We start from the raw sequence: 10,981 nt of genomic DNA, 5'->3' as shown, positions 1-10,981 counted from the left end.
CTGCAGATGCTCTATTTATGTATTTTGTATTGAATAAAGTTTCATCGCACATCTGTATTACTCTTGTGGAGTATTTGCCGTTGTATGCATGCATTTATGGTGTTAAACTCTCCAGCAGGATGCCACCGGAAGTGGCGCTACGACCTGCCACTGCCAGCATTTGCGCTTGCTCTCTCTCCAACTATTAGTGGTGTCAACGTTTATTTTGTATATAAGTAGGGGCATGCTAATTAATTTTTTTCAATAAGTGGTTGGGCCATATGACTGCAGTCAATAATACGTTTGTTTGTTTTGTCATTTAGTCATGTTGTAGGAAAGGTCTGAATGTTGTTACTTGTTCGGTTTCACAATTTTTAGGAATGCACTAATTTATGTCATGAAGGAAAATAATACAGAGCTGAGAACAAAATGGGAGACAGTTAAACGTTTAATATTCATAGATGCAACTCCTCACCTTTCAGTGATGTCATGATACAAGAGCAGACGCAGACCACTCGGTGAACTCAGTGTCAACTTTATTAACACGCACTTAGAGCAACCTCTCTTTTTAGCCTTCAGTCGTAGACTGCATCACTGGCACCGCCCTCGTTGCCCAGCAACCCTGGACCCTGACACAGAACAGCCAATCACAATAAACCGTTCACATGTCACCACAAGTGACAACTCACTTTTTTCAAAGTTTTTTGGTATCAAAATATGTCACCTATGAGATTTGCTTAGATCCAGTGAGAAAGTGTTTTTATGAGGGGAGGGGGGTCTTGTAAGGGTAGCCTACGTATCTTACAAGGATAAATAAAGAACTGGGGCGGACTGCAAACTGTTTAGACAAACCATCTTTGATTAAAGTTATGCGTGTGGAGCATGCCCTCGGTCTGCACACCCGTTTCCCCCTTGTTTGCATCTCTGAATATTATAATGAAATATTATTTTGGGAATTATTATAAATTATATTATAAATTATTTCACTACTTGATAATTATCAAGTCAAATTTTTTTTTAAATTCTACATTGTTTTATCAGATGAAATGGGCCAAAAGCCAAATTATATTATTGTGTTATTAGTAATATAATAAATCATATTGTTTGATAAATAGTTTTTGTTTATTAAATAATTTAAATAAACTATTTTAATACAATTATCATATTTTAATATTAATATAGTGAACATTGTTATTGCTATTATTATTAAACATACACTATATTGCCAAAAACTCATCACCAAACACCAATAAGTTGTACATACACTATAAGGACAAAAGTGTTGGGACACCCCCTTCTTTAGAACAGAAGAAGGCACTAACAAAACTGTGGCAACAAAGATGGAAGCATAATTCACGTATTTAAAAACTGTATTTCCATCTCTGTTGCAACAGTTTTGGACGTGTCTAAAATTACTGTACCCTTATACAAATCATTGGTGTTTGGTGGAGTTTTCGGCTCAAGGTCTGCATATAAAGTCACACCAGAGGTGTTCAGCTGGGATCAGGACTTGTCTTTCTGCAGACCAGTCAAGTTGTTCCACACTGACTCAATCAATCATGTCTTTTGAACCGTGTCTTATACACAGAGGCACTGTCGTGTTAGAATAGAAAAGGGTCCTGTTCAAACTGTTGCTATAAAATTAGAAGCACACAATTCCCTAGAATATCATTATATGCTTAAACATTAAACATTGTACTCATGGAAACAAATGATTAAAGTAGTTAAATCTGTTCATTAGAAGGGGGTGACCCAATACGTTTGGCAATATAGTGTATATTAATAATGCATCGTATTGTTTATTATATTATTTCATCTATCATATCATAACACCCCGCGAATGTGAGACTGGGAGTCGAATCAGGCTCCTCCTATCATAGCATCGGTATACGCAAAGGTATGCGGTATAAAAGTCCGGTGTGTCATAATAAAGGCTCTTCCTGTCCACGGCTAGCCTATATCTCCCCACAATGCATTGCGCCGAACGCTTACGCACACAGGAGCGCGCTTCACCCGGCCTCACTGCCGTTTACAAACCGTCCAAATACAAGCGGATTATAGCGAGAAAAGTCCAGCACACACAGCCAGTACCTTCCAGCAGTATGGAGTCCACCGCTAAGAGAGACGCGGAGAGCAGCTGCGTGCTGTGCTGCCAGGACATCGACATGTTCGCGTTGGGGAAGTGCGATCACCCGGTGTGTTACCGCTGCTCCACCAAGATGCGGCTGCTGTGCGACCAGAAGTACTGCGCCGTCTGCCGGGAGCAGCTCGACAAGGTGCCGCCGCCTCTCCACCAGCAGCGAGCGCAGGCCTCGGCCGCTTTTCACACACACACACACACACACACACAGACAGACAGACACACACACACACACAGACAGACACACACACACACACAGACAGACAGACACACACACACACACACACAGACAGAAACAGACACACACACACACACACACAGACAGACACACACACACACACACAGATGTGACTGCATGTAACAGATGTGACCCTGGACCACAAAACCTGTCATAAACCTGTCAAGCATCATCTGAAAGCTGAATAAATAACCTTTCCATTGATGTATGGATTGTTAGGATAGGACAATATTTGGCTGAGATGCAATTGTTTGGAAATCTGGAATCTGAGGGCGCCTTTAAGACTGGTTTTGTGCTCCAGTGTCACATATATGAGAGTCAAGGATATCATGAACAAAGTTTACTTTAAAAAAAAAAAAAAATAAATAAATAATTAGACTTGATTTTGGGACAGCTCGACTGAATTGTGCTGTTGTGTAATCAGCTTCAGATAACTCTGGCCAGAATCTACTAGACAACATGTGCTTTCTCTGACAGCCATGTCATGTTCACAGTGCGTGACTCGCGTGCAAATCAGTCAAGAGTGCACGCCTCTCTAATTTGCCTGTTAAGCACAAGTTACATTAATCAGCAAGTCTGAAATTCAAAACATTTAGTATTTAGTCCTTTTTGCTTAATTGACAACGTTGTTCATGCTATAGAAGGAGTGTTTTATTCTTTAAAAAATACTTGATGGTTTTTTCTCTTCTGTAATTCAAATAAAATATTTATTTGTATTTTTCTGATTTTCCAGGTGGTCTTCATAAAGAAACTTGAACCCTTTGCCGCTCTGAACATTCATCAATATCAGTGTGAGAAGAAATACGACATATACTTTGCAGATGGAAAGATATATGCACAGTTCAGGTATGAACTTTTTTCCAGCAGGGATGAGAAAAACTATCCTTTTGACGATATGCTATATATGGATGTATTTGCTCAGTAAATGTTTCAACTAAACATTCATTGTGGATTGAAAAGTTTTAATGTAAGAATAAAATGGTTTAGATGCATTCTGAAGAAAATAATCAAGGCAGGATTCCCACTTTTTTTTTTTCTCTGAAGAACCACTAAGGAAAATTTATTTTAAAAACTATGCTTGTATGTACCAAAACATATTGTATTAAAATAATAATGTAACGATGCACAATAATAAACTGTGATATTTACCTAAATTTGTTGTGCGAATACTTAAATCTATAAAAAATGGCACAGACTTTAATATTTTTAAATTTGACGACATGAGTTGGACTAGTTTTTAATCAACTCATTGATATGGACAGTGTAAACAACTCTGATGTCATCTTTTGGCTGTTTACTTGCCAAATAAAAAGTGCGATTAAGTTAGGGTGACCATACGTGCCATTTTTCCCCAGACGCGTCCTGGCCAGGATTTCTGTGTTGCTTTGATTCAAAGTACCTCGAGAGCTTTTCGAAAACATAAGGAACCGATGTCATGCACCGATCGGTCTGCACACGCAAACAAAGCCAAATCCTAGATATTTTAGGCAATATAGAAATCCTGGCCAGGATGCGTCCGGGAAAAATAGCACATTTGGTCACCCTATTTAAGTTCTGACAATATCACATCATTGCCAGTCCTGTTTTTCAGCTTTAAATCAACAATATTTTAAATTAGTTCCTTACAAGCTCTTTTTATCGTTTATAACAAATGCAGGAAGATTTTGTTACATGAATGTCCACAATGCCCAGAACCAAAAGTGTTCTTCAAATGTGAAGAATTAGAACAGCATATGCGGAAACAACATGAACTCTTCTGCTGCAAGTTATGTGCAAAGCACCTGAAGGTAGAGTATTGCATTTTATTGAATTATTTATTTTATTTTCACACTCCTTATTCCTTCAGTGAATAGTTTGCTCTGTGTTCAGATATTCTCATACGAGCGGAAGTGGTACAATCGGAAAGAACTGGCTCGACATCGAATGCAAGGGGACCCGGATGATACCTCGCATCGTGGGCATCCGCTTTGTAAATTCTGTGATGATCGATACCTGGACAATGATGAACTGTTGAAGCACCTGCGGCGAGATCATTATTTCTGCCATTTCTGTGATGCAGATGGGGCTCAGGAGTATTACAGGTAAAAGACCAGTTCTTCTGCACTGTAATAACCACAGAATTTAAATGTTAATTCACTTAAATGAAGTATTATCTTTGTCCTATAGCGACTACCGGTACCTTAGCGAGCATTTCAGAGAGAGCCATTATCTCTGCGAGGAGGGCCGCTGCTGTACAGAGCAGTTCACTCACGCTTTCCGCACAGAGATTGACTATAAGGCTCACAAAGCTGCTGCCCACAGCAAAAACCGGGCTGAGGCACGGCAGAATCGCCAAATCGACATTCAGTTCAACTATGCACCCAGACAGCAACGAAGAAATGACGGTAAAGCTGAATTTGCGCTTTCTGAGAGTTGGATATAATTTAGGGGTAGCATGCCTTAATCAAGCTCATCTGGATGTCTGTTTTAGGTCTGACAGTTGGTGGCGATGACTATGAGGAAGTGGATCGCATCAACAGACAGGGAAGACCAGGAAGAGGACAAGCCCCAGGAGGACAGCAGAATGTCAGGAGCTGGAGATATAATCGGTAGGTTCTTATCGGTGCTGCATTCTGACATATGAGAGCGCTTATGTAAGACTGAGAGAGTTGTTGCCCTTAGAGAGGAAGAGGACAGAGAGTTCGCCGCTGCTTTGCGAGCTTCGATTGCCAGCCACCAGGAAGAGAGAAGCCATGTGCAAGAGAGAAGCAGTCAGAAGCCACGCAAAGAAGAAAAGATGGAGCCTGATGACATGAGAAACAACAGAGGCACTGCCAAGCAGACAAATGAAATGCAAGGTATGGCAATCGAAAATCTATCTATCTATCGATCTATCTATCTATCTATCTACCTACCTACCTAACAAATTTGGAAGTTGATGAAATTGCATGTTTGAACATATTTCAGCTCGATCAGTTAAGAAAAATGCCTCTTTGGCTGGTCAGGACTTCCCAGTTTTAGGGGCAGCTGCACCTCCAGCCCCAATTCCAAGGTATGTTTGTCCTGTTTTTAGTAAGAGGGGTCACTTATGTATTTTTTCCCAATTCTGGAATACTAAAATTTATTTTTTAAAGGTGCTTGTTTGTTTGATTATTTATTTTGTCCAGTTATTAATTCAGATTTGTTCAGTGACATAAATACACTACTTTCTGTGATTATTTTTAATGTCTGTATTGACATTTAGATTTTTGGGGGACATAAAGTCAAAAATGTCAGTCTGATATAAAAAAAAATAAAACATTTATTGGAAAAACTCAAACCTAAATGAAAATTATTAATTAAATAAAAGTATTTAAAAAAACAAATAAAAACAATTACTGAAACCTCAACTAAAATTTAAATAAAAACTACAAATTATTATTATGAACTTATTATTATTTCATAAAGCTTTTGTCCGACATGCAAAACATACACCACTTCCTTTTTTTTAAATGTCTCTGATTTGTTTTGATTTTTTTTTTAAGTGGGCATAAGTTAAAAAATGTCAGGCTGATACAGCTTTCCTGAAATCATAATGAAAGAAAGAGGCCACTGAATTCTTGAAAACAAATCCTTAAGTACTTTGATTTGGTGGACATAAAAGATTAAAAGTCATTTGGTGCAACCAACAAAAATGCAGAACAAAACAGGAAATGATGTCAGAGAGGACCCAAGCGATTTCTGCAGGTCAGATTATCAATTTGAGATTTTGAGTGGGCTCATAGTTGTGGGAATACACAACAGCAAGAAAGATTCTATCATCATGGGCAAGCACAACTTGAAGATGTGCTATTAAACATTGAGTTTAATCAGATCAGTATTTTACAATGTCTGTCTCCCTGTCATTGCAGCAAGATCAAACAAACTTCTGTCTCTCTGAAGGAAGATGATTTTCCAAGCTTGTCTGGCTCAGTAGTTTCTGCTCCAATGACACCTGCATACACAAATCAACCCAAGAAACATTCATCCTTCCAGGAGGAGGACTTTCCTGCACTGGTCTCCAAGATCAAACCACTGAAGCCCCAATCAAACACGACATCAGCCTGGTCTCAAGCTGGAAGCAAACCTGTGGTGGTTTCCAATAAACCTGTGGTTCTGCCCACCAAAACAGCCCCTACAGTCTCTTCATCCATACTGTCCGCCAGTGACCCGCTGCCCAGTGGAAGTGTGCCTCAGCCTCTCACTGCCTCCTCATCTCGCCGCAAAAAGAAGCTCACCTCTGCTGAAACCCACAAAGCTCCACCTAAAGTCAAATGTCCGTCCTCATCAGATGACGAGGACCTCCAAACCGGCAAAACGGCTCAGGAGATCCGCACGGTACCAACTATGCTTGATATCTCCACTTTGTTGACGGTAAAAGGTGGCTCATCTCAGCCCAACCCCAAAACCAACAAGAAAAAGAAGCAAGCCACAACTTCATATCTGGATTCCCCCTCATACACTCCTGAGTCCGTGTCCAAAATGGCTCACAAAGAGAACGTTCCTGAGACGAAGCCACCAGACAACAGTCTCCCCTCTAAAACAAACTCTTTTATAAATGGACTCACGGAGAAACCGGCAGAAGCACTGTCTCCTACATCATTTCCTGAAAATATTCCTTCCCCTTTAAAGCAGCCGGTAACCGACCAACCTCCTCCACTCAAAGAAGAGGAATTTCCAGCACTTATCTCCAGAAAACCTCCACCTGGTAAGCCGGCTCCTTTCTTTAAAGAGGCAGTGCTGAAAATGACATTGTTTCTAAGTGTGTACTTGTGTTTTCAGGCTTTAAAAGTGCATTTCCGTTGAAGAGCACTGAGAGTGTGCTGCCGCTGCCTCCTCCTGGCCTTGGGCCTGTTGTCAGCAAACCTCCTCCAGGATTCACCGGCATCCCGCTCAACAGTAATGTGGTGGAATCATCAATGCTGGCTGTTAACAGGTTAGAGACTGTGATTTGCGCTGTTATACATGTGCGTGATGTGGGGAGAAGTGGTGTTCCCTGTTTTGAGTCACTGCTGTATTTTGAGAACATGAAAGTTGAACATTTATTGATCGGAATCAATGTTTTTAATAGTCTTAGGTCTGGTATTACAGACAGGGCTTAGGTTAAATCAAGGTTTAGGCCACAGTTCAATTAGGACATTTAAGTTTATAAACATGCCTTCGATAAGAACACTACTGGTGTGCATCTTAAGACAAAACAATGAAACTGACATTAAGATCAGTCAGTGCAAGTTTCTTCCAGTTAAAATAGCTCAGACAGGCATTTTAGTCTGGGACTTGGCTTAAGCCAGAGGTCACCAAACTTGTTCCTGGAGTGCCAGTGTCCTGCAGAGTTTAGCTCCAACCCCAATCAAAAACACCTGAACCAGCTAATCAAGGTCTTGCTTGGTATACTTGAAACTTCCAGGCAGGTGTGTTGAGGCAAGTTGGAGCTAAACTCTGCAGGCCCTCCAGGACCGAGTGTGGTGACTCCTGGCTTAAGCCTTGTCTATGAAACTGTGGGTTAATGTTATAAAATCAGTATCTGAGAGAATGTTGATATCATGCCTTAACCTTAACATTGTTTTTTGCAGTTCTCCTGAAGTGTTATATCATTGTAGCCACAGTTACAGTTCATCTTATGAGGAACTTTCTTTGACAACCAGATGATGTCCAAATACTGTTAATTACTCTTATTCTTTTGTGCAATTACACTTTTTGGGTTTGAAATGAAACATTTGATGTACATTTATTTTACCTTACACTTCCATTAAATAATAATAAGAATAATGCAAGATATTACAAGATGATAATCAGAAATATCAGCTTTTCAGAATGATTTCTGAAGGATCATGTGACACTGAAGACTGGAGTAATGATGCTGAAAATTCAGCACTGCGTCACAGAAATAAATTACATTTTAAAATATATTCAGATTTGACAACAGATAATTGTTTCACCAAAATTCTAAATGAATAATTTATCATTAATGTAAGAATAGAAACGTGGTAAGTGTTTCATCTCATTAGGCATTGTTTTCTTTCAGAGTGACACCTGCTATTGGATCCTACCTCATACCTGACGGTTTCCAGCAAAGAAACATGGACCTTATTCAGTCTATTAAGAATTATCTTCAAAATGATGAAACCAAGTTCAATGAGTTCAAAAACTATTCAGGCCAATTTAGACGGGTAACTATCAAACCAAGACCATTTAAATTCAGTTATTAAGTCTCACACATTATTATATATTAGCTCTGCTAGTTTAAGCAAATTATACTCATTCCTTCTGTAATTGTAGTTCTATGAGCTTGTTAATTGAGACAACATGGAATATTTTAAGTATATTATTTCTAAAACACGCTTGTCACATCTTGCAGGACCCTTTAAAATGAACTAGTGAAGAAAAATGTTTTTAAAAATAGTGGTAACAAGTGACCCGTTATAGAACCTATGATACACACTGCCTCACACATACATTGTGTCGATTTATTACCTATTAATATTTTCATTGATCTCTAATTTTCCTCGTGAGCAGGGTATAATACCTGCTGTCGAGTACTACAAAAGCTGCCAGGAGCTGCTGGAAGAGAATTTCAACAGGGTCTTCAACGAGCTGCTGGTTCTCCTACCAGACACTCGCAAGCAACAGGAGCTTCTCACTGCCCACGGAGACTTTAAGGCTCTCGAGAAACAGCAGCAAGGCTCCAAGCCCAAAAAAACCAAAAAGAAAGCCTGGCAGACAGGCAACAACCTGGAGCTGGACTGCCAAGTGTGTCCCACCTGTAAGCAGGTGCTGGCTCTAAAAGACTTCAACACCCATAAAACCCTTCACATCGGCGATGATGACTTCCCCTCTTTACAGGCCATAAGCAAGATTATCAGCTAGCTGCCAGCAGACGCACATCCACGGCTCTGTGACACAGGACCTGGTGCTGCACCAGGATAATGGTGAGATGCTTGAAAGGATGAGGGGTTTCTGAGCTGTAGTGGTAATGTTTACTCGGATTGTTCCGATTCTGAAAGTTTTGATGACACCTTTTTTGAAAGGGGAAAGATCAACCCTAAAAAGTGCAAGTGGAACTATAACTGTTTTGAAGAGAAACCGGTTTAATCTACTTGAAATCCTGAGTTCTAATGTTGATTCATTTATTACTCCTCCAGTTCATCTTTTTCATCAGGTTTTCCAGTGCTGTTAGCATGGTAATTTTTTTTGTTTTGTTTAAATTGTAAGGTTGGCTTTTGAAGAATAACCTATTTATTTCAGAATGCTCCTGCCGCTTGATTGAAACGTATCAATTTCTCATTTGTTTACAAACTCTACAGTACAGAAAAATAAAATGGTTAATATATAGCACTTCTTACAGTAAGCTACAGTGATCTGTCTACTGACTTTAGACAAATTGACATTTTTGAATGATTGTTTGTGTAAATAATTTGCAATTAAACAATCAAGCCAGGGAACGAAATGCACGGCTCGGAACTCTTTAGGCCACATGTGATTGTCTTTACACAATTAAATCAGTGCGAGGAAATTTCACCTGCCTTAAAAATATACAGGAAAAAAGGGACATTTTAAAAGGTTGTCAGATGGGATCAGACTACAGAATGTTTTGTATAAAATACCAAATTAGTACAGATGGATAATTCATTAATTTGTTTTTTTGGTTAGATTTGTTAAATACCATTGTGCTTGTGCCTCAAGTATTTCTTCACACTCCCACAGAGTTGACTGTTGAGACTTCAATGCGGCCACCTTTTCTCATCTCTCTTTCAGGAACTGCTGTTTGTGCCACGGCCTTGTGGTCAACAATTTGCGATGTGTCAGGACATATCTGCAGAATAAATGCTGGTCAAACATTATCAACCTCTAGATTAAGTTATTCAATCTCCAGTTTGTGTATTTCATCTGTTTGTTTTGTGCAACATACTCGAAAATGTTAACTACAGAGATACCTAGAGGAAATGTTCACCCAAAAATGAAAATTCTGTCATTTTAAGAAAGTGCCTATTACATGAGATGCAAAAGGAGATATTAGGCTGTTAGGGACTGAGGACATTATGGAACATTCACTTTCATTTTTCCGTTCATTAAAAGTGAAAGTGAGACTTTCTGCCAAACATCTGCTTTTGTTCCACAGGAGAAAGAAATTCATACGAGTTTGAACAACATGAGGGTGAGAGGGTCATTTTTGAGTGAGCTACGCTGGTCTTATTTGACACGTTTTGATTGTTAGATTGGGTCTTAAGGTATATTACTTTTCACAAGCTCAAGTTTTCTTTTTAAAATTTTTAAAACTTCTTAAACATTGGGATATATCTGTACAATGAACTATTTGTAGCAATTAAAGGAATAGGTCTCCCAAAAATAAACATGCTGAAAATGTACTTTTCCCTCAGTCCATCCAGATGTAGAGGTGTTTGTTTCTTCATTGGAACAGATTTGGAGAGAAATAGCATTGCATCACTTGCTCACCAGTGGATCCTCAGGTGCCGTCTGAATGAGTCTAAACAGCTGATAAAAACATCACAAAAATCCATAAGACTCCAGTCCATCAATTAATATCTTGTAAAGTGAAAAGCTGTGCTTTTAATAAGCAGATCCATCATGAAGGTGTTTTAACTTTAAACCATTGTTTCTAGACAAAA

At 39.1% G+C, this 10,981-nt stretch overlaps 1 protein-coding gene across 2 annotated transcripts; it reads left to right on the top strand.

Moving 5' to 3' along the window:
* The first annotated feature begins 1,952 nt into the window (after positions 1–1,952).
* On the top strand, positions 1,953–10,712 carry LOC306865685 (E3 ubiquitin-protein ligase ZNF598-like). Of its 2 annotated transcripts, XR_013783889.1 has the most exons (13): positions 1,953–2,255; positions 3,091–3,203; positions 4,015–4,144; positions 4,227–4,438; positions 4,524–4,741; positions 4,828–4,945; positions 5,019–5,194; positions 5,304–5,388; positions 6,227–7,062; positions 7,137–7,290; positions 8,380–8,524; positions 8,871–9,283; positions 10,110–10,194. XR_013783889.1 is itself a non-coding variant. In XM_079410429.1 (12 exons), the coding sequence occupies exons 1-12, from the start codon at positions 2,082–2,084 to the stop codon at positions 9,219–9,221; spliced, it is 2,712 nt and encodes a 903-aa protein (XP_079266555.1). In that variant the 5' UTR covers positions 1,953–2,081; the 3' UTR covers positions 9,222–10,712. The 2 variants fall into 2 exon arrangements, 1 of the variants encoding a protein (XP_079266555.1); XM_079410429.1 differs by having other exon boundaries at positions 8,871–10,712.
* The last annotated feature ends 269 nt before the right edge of the window (positions 10,713–10,981 follow it).

The sequence above is a fragment of the Barbus barbus genome (assembly GCF_936440315.1).
Source record: "Barbus barbus genome assembly, chromosome: 4".
In the NCBI taxonomy this organism is placed as follows: Eukaryota; Metazoa; Chordata; class Actinopteri; order Cypriniformes; family Cyprinidae; genus Barbus; species Barbus barbus.
The sequence above is the reverse complement of the archived record's forward strand: the minus strand, read 5'-3'. Positions and strand labels throughout refer to the sequence as shown.